Source organism: Urocitellus parryii, chromosome 12 (genome assembly GCF_045843805.1).
Source record: "Urocitellus parryii isolate mUroPar1 chromosome 12, mUroPar1.hap1, whole genome shotgun sequence".
In the NCBI taxonomy this organism is placed as follows: Eukaryota; Metazoa; Chordata; class Mammalia; order Rodentia; family Sciuridae; genus Urocitellus; species Urocitellus parryii.
In genome coordinates, this window is record NC_135542.1 from 53,419,946 (window position 1) to 53,440,429 (window position 20,484).

General features: G+C 45.4%; 2 protein-coding genes across 5 annotated transcripts in view; one reads left to right on the forward strand and one right to left on the reverse strand.

Annotated features, from left to right (window-relative positions):
- Positions 1–428: 428 nt before the first annotated feature.
- On the reverse strand, positions 429–13,812 carry Pcare (photoreceptor cilium actin regulator). Of its 3 annotated transcripts, none has more exons than XM_026399249.2 (2): positions 10,023–13,812; positions 429–5,327 (listed from the first exon to the last, which is right to left on the reverse strand). In XM_026399249.2, exons 1-2 carry the CDS (start codon positions 13,733–13,735, stop codon positions 5,126–5,128), a joined length of 3,915 nt encoding a protein of 1,304 aa, XP_026255034.2. In that variant the 5' UTR covers positions 13,736–13,812; the 3' UTR covers positions 429–5,125. The 3 variants fall into 3 exon arrangements, with proteins under 3 accessions (XP_026255034.2, XP_026254960.2, XP_026255107.2); XM_026399175.2 differs by having other exon boundaries at positions 429–5,330; XM_026399322.2 differs by lacking the exon at positions 429–5,327 and adding an exon at positions 7,480–7,552.
- The window catches only part of Clip4 (CAP-Gly domain containing linker protein family member 4), an 89,813-nt gene continuing 82,492 nt past the window's right edge, over positions 13,164–20,484 (forward strand). The window contains exon 1 of one of the 2 annotated variants that reach the window (XM_077791878.1): positions 13,164–13,183. The gene's annotated coding sequence lies outside the window, so the exon portion shown is untranslated. Of the gene's footprint in view, positions 13,184–13,797; positions 13,818–20,484 lie in introns of those variants that run through there. The other variant, XM_077791879.1, reaches the window with a different exon arrangement.

The following is a 20,484-nucleotide window of genomic DNA, read 5'->3' on the forward strand; positions in this document are numbered from 1 at the left end:
AAAATTATGGAAACAGTGTCAATAATTTTATTTTGAAAATGAGTGTTACATACAAAGAAAAAGGTGTCATTATTATTAACTCTAGCCTCATCCCAGCACTCTCTAGCAGACCTGTTCAGAAACCAAAGTAATTGCCAACCATCTATCTGACTGACAGATGATTCTGAGACTCCATGTGGGGATGAAGGAGATTCAGAGGCTTAATTTGTTTTTTTTTTTTTTTCCCATTTAGGATATTTGACACATGGACTTGTGATTACAAGCAAAATGTTTTAAAGTCTTTTCATTTTGAAAGACATGAAAACCTTCAAAGAAGGAAGTCAGTTCTCACTGAGTTTGGCAGCTATTCTTAACTTTCTCTAAGGACCGATGTGCTGGTCTGGAATGAGGGGGAAATGATGCTGAGTTCTTAATCAGAATCTCAAAGGGTAGAGATGGGCGGAGCTGCCTCCCCCCACCCCCCCAGGAATCCTTTTGATGGAATCAGAAAATTGTGGTTTTTTTTTTTTTTTTTTCTTTTCCCTGGGGCAGATGTGTTTGCTATGGGCAGAGCTGGGGGAAAAAAGAAGAAAACAAAAGCAAAAGGGGCTAATGGGATTTTGAACGCAGTTTCCCAAGATGGCTCAAAAAGGTGCTTTAGAAAAGACTGGTGTGCCCCATGTCTTGCAGGTGGCAGGAGAAAGTGTTATTATCACTGCTGCACAGATGAAGAGACAGGCCCCAAGAAGCCAGGACAGAGAGCAGGGTCTTGGAGGTGTCAGGACTCGGCCCCCTGTGTCCTGTCCCAGTGATTCGCTGTAGCTCCCAAGAGTGAGCCTTGCCTTGACCACACCCTCGTCTCTTCCTCTTCCTCCTCTAACACTCCTGTCTGGGTGTTTCTTCCCATTGAGGTTTGTCCAGGAGCATTAACTGGGCCTTGCTTATGCTGTCATTTTTTGTCACTTCAACCAAAACCAGTTGCCATCTCTTGTGTCAGACATCAAGGGTATCCAGAATGACAGACAGCATTCAGCACCCAGGTGGCCCGATCAGTAGGTGGCCACAGTCACTTGACTGTGGGCCCATAGATCACTGGCGAAGGGACTTTCTGAAATCCATGAGTGTAATCAAGCTGGCAGAGTGCAGGGCCCTCCATAAAATTGAATTAGAGGACTGAGTGAATTAACTGTTTGCTCCTCTTCGTGAGCAATGCATCTTTAATTACATTTCATAAAAATGTCTGGATGGATTGATGGAACTTTATTTAAACTTTAGGTAAGCACAGGGAGTAAACGATAGTGCAATATAACATGTTCTGTTAATATAGGTTCAGAACACATTTACTTTATGGCAGTTCAACAGAATCTTTGATGTGGGGCTACTTAAAAATATATTACCTTCCCAAAGATTTCCTTTGGAAGATAGAGTGGGTGCTTGGCAGCTTGTAGGCAGTCAACCAGATGATCAATTGACAAACATGTCAACACTTACAATTCACTGTACTGGCTCCCCTGAGACATGCAAAAACACTGGTTTATTTTAGAAAAAGAATATATTTCTCCAAATCCCTTTCATTCACATTGTAGAATTTATGAGGCAAGTCTTGTCAAACATAAGCTCTTCACAATGAAAGAAAAGTCTCTTTGGTCTGTTTGCCCTGAATTTTCTATCTACATGGATTATTTTAGGTTCTGGATAGGTATGTGACATGAGGAAAGAAAATAGATGCTGCTTATAGTAAACAACGGCGCAGACCCAAGCCGCAGAGAGAGGTTATATTTCATCTTGAGGATTGTATTTATACTTGCAAAAAAACTATCACTGTTCTGCCAGAATATTATATTTGCCTCCCCGCCACCCCCATGAATCCTTTTGATGGAATCAGAAAATTGTGTTTTCCTCCTGGGGCAGATCTGTTTGCTAAGTTACTAATGTGTTAGATAAAGGCTGTGCTAAGCACCTCCCTCCTTACAGCTCTGGGGTCCCCGGAGGTATAAAGGAGGAAGGCTGTAACCCCCAGAAAGAAGTTGACCCAAATAAGGAAACTGGTTTGTGGAGGTTCCTCCTTTATACCCAGTGTTTCTTCTTAGTTTCTAACTCTATGAAGAAAAAAGTATAGACTCATGAATCCTTGATGGGTTGGGTGCATTGCCTGGGTCGGGTGCATAAGCAAAGAAAAACTTCCTTCCCTTGTCTCTTGAGTGAAGGAAGTGGATTGGTCTAGCAAGGATAAGGTGGAGAGAGAGGCAGGGAAGAGTGGCTCAGCTGAGAGGCTGTGGTATTGAGATCATCCCTCACAACCACCAGCACTTTGCTCTCAGAGGCAGAACCATAGACCTGGATTTGTGGAAAGGTCTCGCCTCCAAACTGAGCTGTTGACACAAGACTATTTTGCTGTGGTGGCCTTAATTTCTTTAGTACAAATTCTGTTTCACATGGAACTCAAGCTAGGTGAAGTTAGCATGGTGGCCCAAACCCCACATCTTTGTCCCATCTGCTCCTGGGCCAGCTTAGCACTGCTTTACCTTGAACTTTCTCCCCCAGCCCAGCTCCTTAGCCTTGGCAACCTCGTCTGTCTGTCCTGGGAGCAGCTGCCTTGGAATGCCCATAGCCTTTGTGCTACTGAGCAACACAATGGTAACACCAAGTCATTGTCACTGCTGCCTGGACCTGGTAGTGGCTGGAGCCTCTCATGACATCACACAGAGGGACCTAGGGTAGGAACCTAGCACTGTCCTGGTACATGAAGTTTCTCAGTAAAAGAACAATACCCCCAGGGGGGTAAGGAAGTGTCACAGGCTGCTCCGTGGTTGACAACAGGAACTGGAAGCTGCTGTCCCCTTGTCTGCTACCTGCAACATGGCAGGGGTGAGTGTTTGCTGCTGCTTACCAGCCTAGGGGGGGAGGGTGATGGCAGGTCTCAGGAGCCTTCTGCCACGCACAGGTGTGGAGGGCAGATGTAGTTCATTCTTTCCACAAATCCAGGGAGTTCTCTTTGATGTTGACCCCACCATAATTTGACATGATGCCTGGATCCTGGCTGTCCACTTCTATCTCTTACCAATTTGGTGGGGGACACTCAAGCCAGCCTGGACTTCTAGCACACAGCCCTTTAAGGAGGGAGGCCTGGAGGTCAGGATGCTCCCCTCCTCTCCCCTTAGGCTGATCTGGCTCCACTTCATATTCTAGTTGCAGAAATTAGGCTTTTTATTGTCCCTGTGGTTATACCCCACACTGTACCCCTGTTCATCCACTGTGTCTGTTCAGTCCCTGCAGCTGGATTTCTGCCTTGTTTCTTAAGACCTCCAGGAATCCTGTTCTAACTCTTTGCACAGGGCAGGGCACACTTTCTGACCAGTGTTCTCAGAAGCCACCTACCTGTGGGCCAGGTCTCATGGGCCACCCACACTGCCTCCTGCTTGCTCGGCTGGGGCCCAGCTCGCCCAGGACCCGCCTTTGTTTTGACCTCCTTTGACTGCCCAATCATTTGGGGATAGTGCCCTGATCCAGAGGAGGCAAATTTCCTTAGCTGGTTTCATTTGCAGGCTCTTATCCCACTCCACCCATTGCCTGCAGCCCAGGCAGTTCCCAGGTGTCTACCCAACCGGAGATGTGGCTCCTCTGGTCCAGCTGTGGTTTGAGCATTGCTCTGAGATAAGCGTAGCCACACTAGCAGATGTGAAAAAATGTGTACAGACAGTTCCAATAGACGGGTGGGTGTGGCCCTTTTGGTACTTTAATCAAGCGTTCTTTAGGTGTCTTTGAAGAGATAAGCTTCATCACCTTGTTCATTAATAAATGGACAAGTCAGGTGAGATCCTGACCCCTGGGGGAGGAAGCTGGAGTCCCCGGCACCCACTGTAACATGTTCTTGAGCCCACGATCTATTTCAACAAGAAAGGATTTGAGCTCTATAATTTCCCCAAACTTTAAAATCAGCTTTGCAGCAGAACTGGAAGATTGCCCCTTAGCTGTACCCGTGGGTGAGAATTCTTGTCTTTTGACAACCCACTGAGCCGGCATTGAATCACCCAATTACTGCAAATTCTTTTCTAAATAGGAAGCACTCCACAGCCTCCGGTGGAAACATTCCAAGATCTGCAGCAAACATCTAGCTCATTGGCAGAAGTAGTTTTTGGCATGAAGGACCATTCTTTGCTTTAATTTCAGCTCTAGTAGAAGGTCTACAGATGACCAGGAATAAACTTGGCCAAGAAGGTTCAGGGGGAGATGGGCATGAGGTGACCCACACCATCTCGTCAGCTCCAGCGCCCACCGGATGTGGAGACTAGGCTGTCTTGTGTGGGAGGCCTGGTTGTGTCCACTTGGTCCAAGAATCATCCCACCAGCTTGTGTAGGGCTGCACGCATGTTTGATACACATTGAGGCCAAGGACAGCATGGCCCTGGCTGGGAGCTGGAAGCTTTGAATTGATAGCATTGAAGCTGAGCTCTGGCAGGAGGGAGGATGGGTGGGGCTGTGTGTTCTAATGCACCAGCCTTCTCATGTCAGGGGCAATTAGCTTCTAAACAAAGCTCTTAATGGAGACTTCCATGCTTTGCCAGCACTCAGCCTTACAAAAACAAAAACCAAAACCAAATCTTTCCCACCAATTATACAACTACTAATGCTGTAGGCAGCTGGGGTGATGGAATAAATGAGAGCAACAAAATGTAAGGGAAAAAGCATAGGTTCTAGGGCCATCTATGTCTGTACCAATTGTTGCTTTTTTTCCTGGCAAGACACTTGGGGGAACTCCTCCCCACACTTTGGTTTTCTTATCTGTTTAACTGGAGAATGCTATTTATTTTGTTCGATGTTGTGGGCATTAAATGATTTCACGATTGTCATGGGTTACCAGGTAAAACACCTGGCCTGCTAAGCATGTAATAGATCTATATCCTCCCTAAATTAAGGCCAGCACTTGAAGGGTTAAAAAGTGTCATTGTGGGGTTTAAAGTTTTGGTTAATCTTTGAACCCCCAAGGCAAAGCAGGATCTGTGATTGACAATAGCCATTGTATAAAGCATCTTCAAAGCCTTTCCAAGATACCTCATTTGGAGTGCATTTGCCCACCATCTGTGGGGCAATGTGGATGCATGGCTGTCACATTGGGTCTCTGGGGTGACTGTTGTCAGCGTGACAGTCAGGCCGCGTCCTTCTGCTGGGGCTGGGTCTCTGGCTGGGGTTTGTCCTGGATGTGGCTGGTGCGGGCCTCTGGCTGCAGCCCATGGCCCAGCACACAGAGCTCTGGGGGTGATGCACACCTGCTGCCGCCACCCTGAGGTTCTGGGGCACAGGGGCTGCTCCAAGTCGCTGCATTCAGCTTGGGGCTGTCCTCACTGCTGCTGCTGAGAGAAGGACAAGAGCAGATCAGACAGTCCTCCACTGTTCCTTCTGGCTCCCTCCCCCGCACTACTCTGTCCCTTCCCATCCTCACACCAGCGGGCCAAACCTTGATGCCAGGCCTCTACCTCTCGGTTGGGCTTATGGGCTTGCCTGCCTGGTCTGGAATTGGGGAAGCAGCTCCCAGGGCCTCAGCTGACAGGTTGAGTCCTGTTCCTTCCCCTGATGCCCAGGATCCTGCTGCTAGAAACACAGCAACTCCCTCAGGGGCTCTGGAGCTGTGCCTTTGTTTTGTTTTTGAGTCTTGAGCACTCCTTGTTAATAAAGGCCTGGGCTCAGCTAGTGGAATTAAAAACAACAACAATAACAGCAAAGAAAAAGCCTGCTTTGCTCAGCTGACACCCTTTTCCTGAATGGAATAAAATGGAAACTCCTTGGCCCGCCTTGCCCAGCATTTGGCTAGAGAGAGCTTCCCAGCTGCTGAGTGACATGGCCAAGGGGGGCTATGCATGGGAAAGGGACCCCACATGGTCTCCAGTCTGACTGTGCATACTTCTGGAGAGCAGAATGGAAGATGTCACAAAGCATGGAGCAAGCCTAGGTGGAAGGGACCAGCTCCAAAAGTTATACTGGCTATCTATCTGAGGTAGGCTGGCCCAAGGAGTCCTGGTGGAGGTTGGAGTGTGGCTGCCTAGGTTCAAGTCCTGGCTTTTCCACTTACTGACCATATATCCTGCAGTAGGTTAATGAATCCCTCTGAGAGAAATTGTAATAGTATCTGTCTCATCAGGCGCTCATGGGTATCAATGTTGGATGTAAAACTCTCAGCATAGAAATGGCACATCCGTGCGTAATAAATGGGTAGCTGTCTATGGTGCTACTTTGTAAAATTAATAGGAAGTCACATCTGGAAAGGACTCCAGGGACCACCTTATCATGCTTCTTGGGGGCACCTGAGGCTCGGAGAGGTGGGGCCTAGGTCAGAGCTCTCAACCAGTTACTTCGAGACCTGGACAAGACTTCTGGTCCCCACCTACAGACCCTTCTTTCTGCCACTGATAGCATGTTCTTGATTTTTCTGTGAGCTTTATAAGGAAGTGTTCTCAGCTCTGCATCTGACACCAAACCAGTGGAGACAAGTTTGCAACTGGATCTGAACAAGATCAAGAGAGAAGGAGTAGGAAGGGTGTGGATGCGAGGGACCCACATCCTTGGTTTCAGGCAGTGAGAAACCCACTGTGTGCCTTAAAGCAGTCTGCGTCTGGCTCCATCACAGGTCTTTCCAGGTGTTCAGGGCCCAGTGTGATTTTGCCACCTTACTTACTTCTTCTCTCTGGGGCTGCTTGGGGAATGGGGAAGGCATAAGCAGGGTGCACTTCATCCCTGAAGGGCCTTTGCTGCCCCCCCCCCCCCCCGCTCCCCCCAGGGTCTGGCAGGAAGGGGAAACACATGCACACAGGAAAGTCCAGGCCAAACTACTCTGGAGGCTGACATGGAGCCTGACAAACAATTTGGTCTTGAACTCTTTTTTTAGCCCCATCCAGTTTTTGTGTTTATATGAAATTCGGTTCAGGAAACCGATTTCCCTGGTTGTTACCCAGTGGCTGGGATTCTACCTCTTCTTGGCACCTCTAGGAAGGCAGGTTGCCCAACTGTTGCCCTGCTAACCACGGGGCTACCTGAGACAGGGGACTGGGAGGGGGCTGCAGAGAGCTCCTGTCTCATCAGTTCAGGCCAGAAAAAGATGAAAAGTATTGCATTTAGGGGAGAAAGTCTGGATGTTTTCTTGAGGTGCACACAGTACCCCAGCATTCTGAGATCTAGAGACTGGTATCTCACTAGGAGATTCAGCTCAGGCCTAACAATTAAAGCTCAGCCATTGAAACCTCTGAGAACTGTTCCTGTTCCCCGGGGCCCAAAGGTCAAGAGGATATAGCATGCGGTGACAGGAAGAGAATCCAATCCAAGTACAGGCCAGTTGATCCTGTAAGCCTGCCCAGACTGCCAGACGCAGTGGGCGTGACAGGTCCCTGCAAGCCTCTGCTTGAGAAAGAGCCTGCTCTGAGCAGTCTCTGGCTCTTGGCATCCGCTTGTTGCTCAATCTCGGGGAAACCATGCCTTGGTCCCTGCTCTTGTTTTCTCACATGCAGAATGGCAGGAAATAAGCTTGTCTTCCACAGTGAGGCAAAGGCTGGCCTGTTTCTGCTAACAGACACCAAGTTCATACCTTGGGACAGGATGGGATAGGGGAATGAGCATATTTTCATATGCACAATTTGGAATGGCTTGGAGGTGTGGTCATACCAAGTGACCCTCCATGTGACCTTGAACAGGTTATTTCTTCAGGCTACGCACACACCAAGTATTGAGATTCAAGACATAAAACAACTTTTAGGCCGCCCTGTTCTGGGGAGAAACCTGAGAGAAAGGCATTATTTTCTTCTTGAACAATTTTATGTTCTTCAACAATTTTATAGCTCCTGCTGTTTTAAAATGTTAGTGTTTTTAATTAATGCCATTTTATTGTCCCTGTTCTCTCAAGCTCTTCCCCTGAAGGGCACAGTTTTAAAAATCTAATAACTGAGTAAGGAGCTAGTGTGAGGAATAATGCATTAACATTTATAGAGGTTCTTAGATGAAAGCCACTCTGCTGTAGGAAGCTCATTTTAGATTTAAGAAAAGAGCAATGTTACATTAAGATTCTTGCAAAAATAATCAATGTTTCATTTCTTTCAAGTGGCTGGGGGAGTTTATATAACTGTTATAATGTGCAACTTTCTTGAGATAATAGCTTTATTTAAAATTGACTGCCGGATACTTGGAAAAAAATTACCATTATGCTGGACAGATTGTGAAGCTGGAAACATGCGTCACTCAGGCAGAAATTAACTGCTGATTTACACAATTGTGGGCAATGCAGCGAGATAGCAAGGACTGGTGTTGGTTGAACTTTGTCTGATCTGATATTAAGATACACTGAGGGAGTTCCTTTTTAACAGTCTTCAGATATTCTGTGATTGCTTATGCAAAGGCTGTACTGATTCATGTCCTCTTGCAGCTGTGTGCCCAGGCTGTCTGCAGGCTGGGCCAGTGACATGCAACTCACTTCTCCATGCTGAGAAAGGCACACTTAGAACTCAGTCTGCCAAGGACAGGAACAGCAGCCCTTCACCTGGATTCTGGTGCCTATGTAGGATTTTGTTCTTAATCTACAAGGCTCTGAAGTTGGTGGAGAAGTGGAGTCAGATGATCAAGGGCCTGGGAAACCAGAAATTTATATTCCATACCTCTAGGACAGGCCATTCTGGAGTTGTGGACTGGGGATTCCTGGGGACTCACCAGACACTTTCAAGGGAACTCGTGGGTTAAACCTATTTTTATCTTCATACAAAGATGCTACCTTCCCTTTTCACCCATTCTCTTGGGTGTGTGGTGCTGTCACACATGATGTCACACATGTCACACACGATGATATGAGATATCACCGCAGATTGGCTACAGAAGCAGAGGCTCTTTTCAATTAAAATCTTTGAGTATTTGGTTGTCTTCCAGTTGAGCCAGACACCAAAAGGATTTGCAAAAATGGAAGACAATGCTGCCATTCTTCTCATTAAATTTTTTTGTGGTTGAACAAAAAAATGTTTCATGGGAATGTATCATCTGTGTTAACAGAAAATCTGTTTATTCTTTTTAAAAATAATATTTTATCAATTTCTCAGTTTTAGCTTTTAATATAGTAAAAATGGGTAGACATAACCCACATATATGAAGGCTCTTTGGGGTTCTCAATATTTTTTCAGAGTTTAAAGGGGTCCTGGGACCAGATAGTTATAGAACCTCCCAGAATCCAACTGCTGGGTCCAGACAAGGTTGCAGGGAGTGGGCCATGATGGCAAGTCATTTCATCTGTAAAAAACAGTTTCTCCACCTGTAAAATAAGGGCTGTGAGGTGTAGGGCTAACTTGGTTGTTTTAAGATTTTCTCTTCTTTATTTTTTAAAAAATTTTAATACAGCAGAGGATCTTTTCAATTAAAATCTTTCTCAGGAATCAAAATATGTAATGTAATAGATAAAAGCACAGTCCACAGTCTGTTGTGGTCATATCTACTCTTTGGAAGTATTTCTCTTAAACATATTGAGTCTTGTGCCATAAGAAATTCCTTTGTTCTTTTATAGAAAATTAATTTTGTGTTCATAATTAAGTGCCGAACCAATAAAAACGAATGGTTAGCTGGAAGCCAGGGTCAGGTAAGAATCTGAATACAGCTACATTTTTCAAAAATGAAACATCTATCAGAAGTAAGTTTGTTGTATTAAAGTCTAGTATTTAATAAAATGGACATTACCCTAAGTACATGTATGAAGACACGAATGGACTGAAAATACTTTTTGTACAATCAGTGACTTGAAAAATTGTGCTCTATATGGGTAATATGAAATGAATTGCATTCTGCCATCATGTATAACAAATTAGAATAAATAAATAATAAAAACCAAAATGGACAATGTATAAAGTCTAAAAGAAAAAAGAAAAAGAAAAAAAGCACAGTCACTCGTGGTGGCGAGGAGACCCACACCTCTTTTTCCCATCTGACTCTTGGAGCTAAGTTTGAAAACTATTGACCCAGACAATCCGTTGGGCCCACTGCCTCTGCTTTTTCTCCAGGGAAGGGCAGTGACCGAGCTCACTCCTTACCTGCTCTGGTCAAGCTGGGGTTCCCAAGAGGAGCCAGTGGAGCTGGAGCCAGGCAGCTGAATCCGGACACCAGGGTGACAGGCAGGAGCTGTCCTTTTGACGAAAGGCAGAGGGTTGAGGGCACATAGAGCCATTCTTCTCTGTGAATCTGCCTTCAGTCGAGGCTCCAAGCTGCTTCTCCAGCATCCTGCTGGGGCCCCAAGAGCACCCCCGGGTTCTGGTGGCAGTGATGTGGAGGTCTGCAGGTGGGCTGTCAAGGATGGTGACTTAGCTTCAAACAGAGAGGAGGTGGCAGGGCAGAATATGGAACATGTGTTCCGGGATGCTTTGGCTGTAGGGGCTTGACTGCCTTCCGAGTCTCTGGTCTCTTTGCATCCCTGAGAGGGGGACCCTGGGGGGGATGGGGAGGGCACAGAGGAAGGGGGGCTTGCTTCCGTGTGCTGGGCAGGACTGGAGACCTTGGGCTGCGCAGGCGGGCTCCCCAGGGGTGGGCTGGGAAGCTTGTGCTGGGGTGGTGGGGAAGTTCGCTTCTTTGTGTTTGGTGGGCTTAGGATCCCAAGGCTTGCTGTTGGGCTGGGAGCTGCGGGGCTAAGTGGTGGACTGGAGGAGCTGAGCACAGTGCTTGGCTGAGCAGGTCCAGGAGATGAGGGTAGACCCCGCTGCTTCCTGTCGACTTGGGGTGCCCAGTGTGCCCTGGTGGGAGAGCTCTTCCTGACTACTGGGGGGCTTCTCTCTCGGCTCTGCCTGGAGGCCTCAGGAGAGTGCGGACCACGTGTGAGTCTGGCCAGGCTCGGTTCTGAAGTCCTGCTTTGCCCAGAGGTGGGGCTGGTGTGGTGCCAGGGAATTGCCTTCCGGTGGTGCTTGGAGAAGCTTGTGGCCTTCTCTGCCTGGGCCTGACTGTGAGCCCCGCCCTCCGCCTCTGGGTTGGGGCTGGCTGCAGAAGGGAGGTTCGGATCCTGGACAGGCTTCCTGGGATTGCTGCCACTCTTGCTGCTTCCTGGCCCTGCGCTGCACAGCCTGGTGGGGCTGGCAGTGCTCTTGCTGGGCAGCAGGTCAATGGGGCTCATGGAAGCTCTCAGCTTTGGGGAAGCCCACGTTCTTCTGCTAGGGCCAGCCCGTCCCAGCCCTGGTACTGGGGGCCCTTCAGGGGAGCTGCCTGTTGACTTTCTGCTTTCTGGATTCTCCAGAGAAGTGAATGAGTTATCCATCAGGACTTCCAGAGGTGGTGGAGGGAGGTGCTCTGGGTCCTCCTCTACTTCACAGTAGATCTCCTCATTCTTGAATGCTTCTGCTGCAGGCAGAGGGGGAAATGTCGGTGCTACAGGTCTCCAGCCTGTGTCCACCTTGAGACATTCTCCGCTTCCTGTTGGAGAAATTTGGGGCTTAGTATACATAGGAGCAAGGCCCCTATAAATGGGAAGTCTGGGAGGCATGATGGGGACTCCCCACTTCCTGAGGCAGGGGCTTGACCCCGAGCTCCTGGAGTCCCCCAGTGTCTTCACACTCTCAGTGGGACTGAAAGTTTCAATGAGTTTCTTGACGGATGTTCTGGTGGGAGAGCCCCTGACGGAGCAGTCCTTGGCCCTAAGAGTCTCGTCCTTCTCACCAGGTGGAATGGCGTTTGGCAGCAGCTCGGCTCTCTTCTGCCAGGGCTGTTCGCCCTCAGAGAGGGGACTGCATTTCTGCAAAATGCTCTTGTCCTGACTAGGCAAGATGCTGAAATTCTTGGTAAGGGATGCCTTGAGCTTGCTGATGGTGTTGCTGGGGCTCACCCTGCAGTTGCTGTTGGGCCATATCGCTGCTCCCCTGGACCGCACAATCTGCTCCTTTCTCTGTCCTTGCCTTTTGGGTCCCTGGGCATAAAATGCCTCCAGTCTCTGACTGAGGTCTTTTTGGACCCTTCGCAGCTCCTGGAGGGTGGGGTCCTCCACATGGCTCTTAAGGCACGTCTCGGACTGGGACCTCTGCTGCCTCTCAGGGGTCCTCCTGCTGCCACTGACTGTGCTAGGTCTCCGTGGGACCACAGTCCTCCCCTCCTCCTCCTCAGACCAGTCCTGGTGCGCCAAAGGTGCAGGGACAAACTTGATCCTTTCACTGATGGCTTCCTTCATTTTCAGAATCATTTCCTGGGCCTGGGGGCTCCTAAGCTTCCTGGTGTGTGACTGAAACGGGCTTTCCCAGTCTGCAGGTGAAGATCGTGGCCTTGCAGGTGACACGTTTTCCTGCCCTGCACATGGACTCATGTTGCTAACTTCATCTTCCTCCTCGTCTGGGCTGCTGTTCTCACTTTCACTAAGGGTGGGAACCTCCCCAGACCTGCAGCTTTTAGGAAGCTGTACTTCCACAGGGATCCCAGTCCCCTGGGAGTCACACCAAGCACTCTTGCTTGCCTCTGAAGGCCTGGAGGTCAGAGTTTCTGGGCCAGTGCTGTGGGGGCCTGGGCTCCTTACTTTGCCCTGTGAGGTTGGATGCACTTTTGCAATGGGAGGCCTTGGACAGTCCTGGGGTCGGTCCGAACCCATCCAGAATGCACTTTGCTGCCAGGCACGTCCTGATTGCCGGGCCTCTGTCTGGGGTGAGATCCCTGGCTTCAACTCTGCAGCCTCCGGGACAAAGTTCCAGCTGGCCTGCTTACCCAGCTTGTCCATAGATTTCACGGACTCATTGTCGGCACCAATGCCACTGTCCTCGGAGCACAAGGGTAGATCCTGCAACCCAGGGTCTCCATGACCACTTGCCAGGCTCTCCAGTTGCCTCAGAGCCCTTAGGAGGCGTTCATCCACACTCCTCTTTGTGCTCAGCTGATTTTCCAAGCGGCTTGCCGTGGAGTGGAAATAGCTGCTGGAACTCTCCAGGAAGCTCCCGGTGAGGGCAGCCACCATGCCGTGGAGCACCTGTAGCTTGCTGACCGTGTACTGCAGCAGCTGTTGCAAGAGATCTGGCTGCTCCTGGGGCTCTCCTTTCTTCAATGGCCATGCCAGATCCTCACTAACTTCCTGGAGGAGCACTTCTCCATCCTTGGAGATCTCCCCAAGGAGCTGGCCCACCTCCTCAAAGCACAGCAGCAGGAAGCTGAGCATGGGCTGCAGTAGCCCCTGGGTCTGGCTGGCCTGCTGGACCAGGTGTAGGATTGCTTCATACTTGGAGAGGCTGGCGTGCAGGTAGGTGTAAGCATGCTGGTGGGCCTTGACCAGGGGTTCAGGAAAGTCCACTTTGCCTTCTGATTCAGGAGTAGGGAGGATAGTTTGGCTGCAATGGCCCTGTTTGCTTGAGCAATAGCATGTTGGCTTCCTTTCCCACCTGGAGGTCTCCTGTGTAGTACTCTCCATACTCTCTTCCCTGGGAAAGGCTGCCCCTTGTGTCCCATGGGTACCTTTTGTCTGGAACGGAGTGTGGCTTTGTGGTTTGTTCAGCCAGGATGGAGAGGTTCTGGTTTCTGAGATCAGTCCTTCCCTATCTCCCATGGGCTGGCCAAGACCTTCAGCTGCGGTTTGGGACTTCCTGGAACTCAGCTGCTCCTCTGCTGGCCTCTGTCCCTGGGGCAGGCCCCCCCAAGGGTCATAGCAGGTAGAACACTGAACCAGCAAAGGGATGGAACCTCTTCCACTGCGCCCGTGACATCCTGGCAAAATAACTGTGGGCTTTTTAAAAAACTGAACACCACTTTTTGTCAGGTGGTTCACAATGTCGCTGTGTGAAGGTGTACATCCCATGACTGCAGCCGGCCTTGCACCCACAGCCTTCCAAATTTTCAGAGAATCATCTTGAAGATAGGAACAAAACTAGTCCTTCCAGGTAATTCCAGACCAGGTTCCTTTGAAGTTCATGGCAGGAGGTCTTGAACTTGGAGGCAGCTTTCTTTACTTCCTTGGTTGCACCGAAAAGAGGGAGTGGTGCTTGTCGTCCTGTTATCCTTCTAAGTTTTGAACCTTCTGCTGTTTAGTGAGCAGCGGGACAATTCTAAAGGACCTCAGTCTCCCGGATTATGGGCCTGTGTTTTGCTCGTGTCCTGACAGATGTAAATGCAAGTGGAGCTTTAAGCCTATTAGGTTAATCATGCGCTAGCCAGTCAGCACTCACTGTGTGTTCTAATATAGAACTTCTCAGCACTTACTATCTTGGGAAGCGGATTATTTTTGCACGTGCTTATGCTTTTAATTCCGTTCAGACGCCTGCCATATGAAACCTAGAGAAATAAGCTTTAATTGCAAAAGGCTCTGGAAGAGACACATTTGTGGAAGGAAAGTGAGGGCTCGCCAATTATAGACGCTGGAAGAGAAGTGACCTTCACGGTTTAATAAGGACAAACCAGCCGAGTGTGCTCTAACCTGCTGCAGCCAAGAAGATCCCAGAACAGACAGGGACCCCAAAGCTGTACTTTGTTGTCTGTGTGGCTTATCAATCCCCACGACTCTAGTGACAGACAATGTCCCTAAATAATAAGACAGTGAATAAAGAAGACAGAGTTGCTGTCCTGTATGTTAGAAAATTAGTCAGATAGCAGGAGGGCTATCCTTCCTGCTTTGGAGGGGGAAGGCAGGACAACTCACCACCAGATGAAGCTCAAAGCCAGTCACTATGGACTGCAGTGACTCAGGAGGTAATGCCTCTGCTGAGATGAGCCTTTTTATTAAACATTTCTCATAGGAAAACAAGCTAAACCTGGGCACCGGGGAGTTATTTAGTCTCTAGGAGTAGAACTCAAAGGGAAAAGGTTTTTCTTTTCCATGGCATCTTGCCTTTGGACAACAGTGGCAGCTGCTCACTTAAAAGTGACTTTTAAACCTTATTTGTTGTCAGCAAAATCTAGAGCATGGACTTGGCATAGGGAGACATGAGTTTAGATCTTGACTCTGCCTTTGAGTTGAGGGAACTTCTGAAAGCTATTTAACTTTGTGAGGCAGAGATCATCTTTAAGAGGAGGACGATGGCATCTACTTCACTGAGCTCTTGTGGGTATGAAGTCAATCAGTGTTTGGTAAATGCTCGGTCCAGTGCCTGGCACATGCTAGGTACTCAAAAAAAAAAAAAAAAAAAAAAAGAAGACAAAGACGAGAAAAAAAAAAGGTGTTCCTTATTCTTTTCCCGCTGGAAGCTAGGCCACTTATAATAATAAGTCATAAGAAAATTAATTGTTTGTCAAGAACCAAACTCAGGTCTTTTCCTGAATTGTCTAGAAACAATTGCTGCTGGGCTTGGAGCCCTCTAAATCTGTTTGGTTGGCTATTCTATGCTGTACAGGGGGGCTCTGGACTTCGTGCATGGCTTCATCAGGATTTCTCCAAGGCCTCATTTAGTAGTTTCTCTGTTCTTAAGCACAATGATTGCTAGTACCTGCCGGAGGCTTTTATTAACCATTTCCCATTTTTGAACATCTAGGTCATTGCCAATTTTGAGTTTTCCTAGTAGCAAAAATATGGCATTGAGCATCTCTGAGCATCTCCAAGCATCTCCTGGAGTTGCACAGATCGGAGTTGTTATTCTGGTTTTACAGCCATTTTCACTTACTGAGCCCTGCACAACCAGTAATAGTAATCCTGTGTGTGTCAGGATGTCCTAGAAACAGAAAGGACTTAAAGCCACTTCCTGTGCTTCAAGGAAGCTGGAGACTGACTACTGGGGCTGCATGTGGAGCCCGGGTGCTGCTGATCAAGGGTGATGCCCCAGAGTGCATCATTGATAAAATTCTTGGATCTGTTTATTTGAGGCAGAACTCAGGGGAAACACAAGCTGTGTGAGTGCCTGGGGCGAGCCGTGTCAGACATCAAGATATTGTTTCATTTGTTACAGCGCCCGGCTGGCTGGTGGACAGAGATGCTATGTACTGAGACTCTTCTTTCTCCTTAGGGTCGTGCATTGAACACAGTGAAAAGCTCATTTGAAGTATGCTTAATGTAAATTCGTCTCCTCTTGGGATTTGGGCCCTGGCCTGAATTATCTTTGTGAAAACTTTTGATCTAAGTGACTAAAATGATTTCTAAACCAATGATCAAAATCAAAGTATTTGCCTGGAGGATCATCTGTTAGATAGCTTTGTTCATGTTAGACTGCTTTCCTTGACTATTACAAATAATTTAGGAAGCTGTTTATACATTGCCATTCATTTTTCATTAAGACCAACTTTTGTTTTTTTTTTCTCTTTAAAACTGAGATAGTTTCAAATGAAAACAAAAAGCTTTTTTGGGGTGTGTTTGCAAAATGGTATTACTTTGGAAAACTAACATTTAAACATACACCCTATGTTCTATCAATTACATTCATAAGAATTTACCCAAGAGTGTTAAATGCATATGAAGACAGAGACTGGTACAAGAATAGTAATAGTAATTTTATTCATAATATTCTGAAATTGAAAACAATCTAAATGCCTATAAATAGGGAAAGTATTTTTTATATAATTATATAATGTAATACTTCCCAGCAACAAAAGAAACAAACTACCCAAACATGTAACAACATGAATAAATTTTAAAAGTATTATTATGGGTGAAAGAAGCCAGACATAAGAGTACCTGCTGAGCTGGGTGTCATGGTGTATGCCTGTAATCCCAAGTAACTCGGGAGGCATGATGAAGTGGGTAGCAAGTTGGAGGCCAGCCTCAGCAACTTAGAGAGGCCCTAAACAACTTAGTGAGTTCCTGTCTCAAAATAAAAAAGAAAAAGGGCTGGGGATGACTCAGTGGTAAAGTGCTCAGAGGTTCAATCCCCAGTATAAAAAAAGAAAAAAGTGCATATTAAAGTACTCCATTTATACGAAGTTTAAGAACAGACAAAGTAATCTATAGAGAATTCAAAAGAGTGGTTATCTCCAGGAAGAACTATTGACTGCTATGGACATGAAGGAATTTCTTAGAGTACTTGAAATTGTTTATATCTTCATTGGATGGTGGTTAAATGAGGGTATAGAGATGTAAAAATTCCCTGAGTGGTACAGTTAAGTTGTGAACTTTATATATATCGTACATTTACCCCGAATTAAAATGTAGTATTTTATTTTTTGCTTTATGCCTAAAAGAGTCTTAGCTATGATGCTGTTAGTCTTGGATAAGGATTCATGTCTTAGTTGTGTATTGTTGCATAACAAATTAGCATAAAAATTTGCAGCTAAAACAACATATATTATTTCACAGTTTTTGTGGGTTAGGAATTTGGGAGCAACTCAGCTGGGTGGTTTGGCAAAGGGTCTTTGTGAGGTTGTAGTCTAGATACCATCCAGGGTTACAGACATCTGAAGGCTTGCCTGGAGCTGGATTATTGGTTCCAAGAGAGCTCATCCACATAGCTGTTGATGGAAAGCCTCAATTCCTGAGTATATTGGCCTTTCCACAGGGCTGCTTGAGTGTCCTTACAACATGGTAATTGGCTTCCCTGAAGCCAGTGGTCCAAGAGAAAGCAAGGAGAAGGTCTCTATGTCCTAATCTCAGAAGACAGGGCTGAGGCTGGGACTCAGCAGTAGTGCACTTGCCTGGCATGTGTGAGGCACTGGGTTCAATTCTCAGCACCAAATATAAATAAATAAAATAAAGGTCTAGCAACAACTAAAAAAAAAAATTAAAAGAAAGTCACCTTTACTTTATCCATATTCTTTTAGAAGCCAATCAGTAAAAACAATCACACTGAAGAGGAAAATTATGTTCCACCTTCAAAGGTCATTTAAAAAAAAATCTAACTGGGCATGGTGGTACACACCTGTAATCCTAACTCAGGAGGCTGAGGCAGGAGGATCACAAGTTCAAAGTCAGCCTCAGCAATTTAGTGATGCCCTAGGCAATTCAGTGGGATGTTGCCTCAAATAAAAAGTGCTGGCTGTGTTGCTCAGTGGTTAAGTACCCCTGGATTCAAACCCTGAAGCAAAAATAGATCTAGGCATATCATAGGTCAAATCATGGCATCCCAAACATAATTATATACAGTAAACATTAGTTTATAGTGGTGCTAGTTCTTGTCCTTCTGCCTGTTAAATAAGTTCCACCTCATTTTGGTCAGCTTTTGGTTACTATGGTCAAAACACCTGATAAGAACAACCCAGAGAGGAAGAGTTTATTTTGGGCTCATGGTTTCAGAGGTTCAGTCCATAGTTGGCCGACTCTGCTTTGGACTTGAGATAGGGCAGAACATCATGGGAGAAAGGCGTGGAATGGCAGAGTAGAGCTCCTTGGTTTATGGAAGCTGGGAAGGAGAAGGGGAGAGGGAGAGGGAGAGGGGGAGGGGGAGGGGGAGGGTGAGGGAGAGCAAGGAACAAGTCGTAGTCCAAGGGTATGTCTTAGTAAGTAAACTATTTCCTCCAGCCATGCCCCACCATTTAAATTATTAAACCATCAAATGAATTAATCCACTGATGATTATATCCCCTAAGATATAATCATTGCCTAAAAGTCCCACCTCTAAACCTTGCTGTAATGGGACCTTGCTTTCAAAACATTTTCAGGGGATATTAAAAGTCCAAATAGCTCTGAACTGATTCATCAACAAAAGATGGTTCCAATGTGGCACCAGTTTTGAATTAAGATAAAATGCAATTTAAGCACTGTCTAGAATTATGTATAGATGAAATCATTTAGCTTTTTTTTTTGGTTAACTTTTTTCCCTCAACACAGTTAATATTGGGAGTAATTCATGTTGTTGGATGCATCAATAATTCATACCTTTATGTTGCCATGTAGTGTTTTCACATGATTGACTTTTGATTAATAGCTTTACCTTTCTCCTAAGAGAATTTGCCCAACTCATATGTAATTTAAAATAAAACTGAACAAGTTTGCTTTTAGCACTGATCATCAACCTCAAAATACCCTACTGTTAATATGAGCATTAAATGCAATTTTTTACTGTCTTCATCATTGCTGACATGAAGCAGAATATTGTGTACAACTCCAATAATAATGGGTAAGGTTAAAAACATCACTTTCCCCCCCACCAAAGTAGCCAAAGGGAAATGTAAAACACGAACTAATCTCAAATATTATTGTATAAATTCTTGCAAAACCATATCTAATTCAAGTGTGTTGTGATGGAAAGATGAGTCATTCAATTTTTGTTTCTGTTTCATTGTTTTAAACAGTAAGACCTTTATTAAGGGAATCACATGTACTTTGAAATGTTTACCAAGGATTCTTCTAACTCAAAATCTCTGTGAGGTGGATACTAACCCTATCTTTTTTTTTTAAATGAGAAAATAAACACAGGAAATTAACTGACTTGCTCAGAATGAAATGTTTCTTTTTCTTAATAAAAGTATTACTTAACATCTTTTTAGGTTATTTGAAAATAGAAATTTCATATATGTAGTGAATGAAAGGTTGGGTCGTTAACAAGAGTGAGAAAATTTAGGGAACTTTCGAGTACTGATATAGACTGGAGGACTTAAGGAGTATAACTTATTTAGCTACTATCTTTTTAGAGATGCATAGTTTTATTATAGATATAATATGTTAAAAATTTATATATGAATATTCCCAGCAGCACTATGCAAAATAAAGATGTAGGTAACCCAAGTGTTCATTAGCTGATGAATGGATAAATAAAATGTGGTATATATAATATTATTTAGCTGTAGAAGGAATGAAATACTGATATATACTACAACATAGATGAACCTTGAAGATATCATGCTAAGTGAAAAAGGTTAGACATAAAAGGTCACATATTGTATGATTTAATTTATATGAAGTATCCGCTACAGGAAAAACCATAGAAATAGAAAGCAGATTAATTGTTGACAGGGACTGGGGGTTGGAGAAGGGCAGAAACAGCTTGATAGGTACAGGGTTTCCTTCTATAGTTACGAAATGTTTCGGAACTAGATAATGGTGATGGTTATACATACCCAAACTAAATGACATTGAATTGTACACTTTAAAATGTTTAAAATGGTAAATTTTATGGTATATATACACTGCTATGGAAAAACAATATATGCTTTGTAAAAATTTAGAAAACATAAATAAGCTTGAAGGAAAATAGAAATCTATCATATGTATGTATGTATGCATGTATGTATGTATTTACCTAGACTTTCTAGCTATTTCTTATTCAATACAGAATCTTGTTCTACATACAATTTGTTACCTAGGTTTTCTTTTAATATGTTGTAGATTTACATTCATATCATCTAGTGTGCTTTATACCATTCTTAATGACTATAATATTCTACTGATTGAAGAAAGATAGATGCTTTTTTTAAGAGAGAGAGAGAGAGAGAGAATTTTTTTTTTAATATTTATTTTTTAGTTTTTTTTCCGCGACATAACATCTTTCTTTGTACGTAGTGCTGAGGATCGAACCCGGGCCACACGCATGCCAGGTGAGTGCGCTACCGCTTGAGCCACATCCCCAGCCCGAGATAGATGCTTTGGTTAAACTCATTATTGAACATTTAGGTTAGATTGAAGGTAGGTATTACTAAAATATTCTTGTAGGTAAATTCACTCACATAATTTTCTTTTTCAGGACAAATTCTGGG

Excerpts from the sequence above, each read along its gene's own strand:
- Pcare (XM_026399175.2), bottom strand. The coding sequence starts at position 13,735 with ATGGGATGTACACCTTCACACAGCGACATTGTGAACCACCTGACAAAA. Across the intron at positions 5,331-10,022 it reads CCCCAGCTTGACCAGAGCAG|CAGCAGCAGTGAGGACAGCC; the intron begins GTAAGGAGTGAG and ends TCCTTCTCTCAG.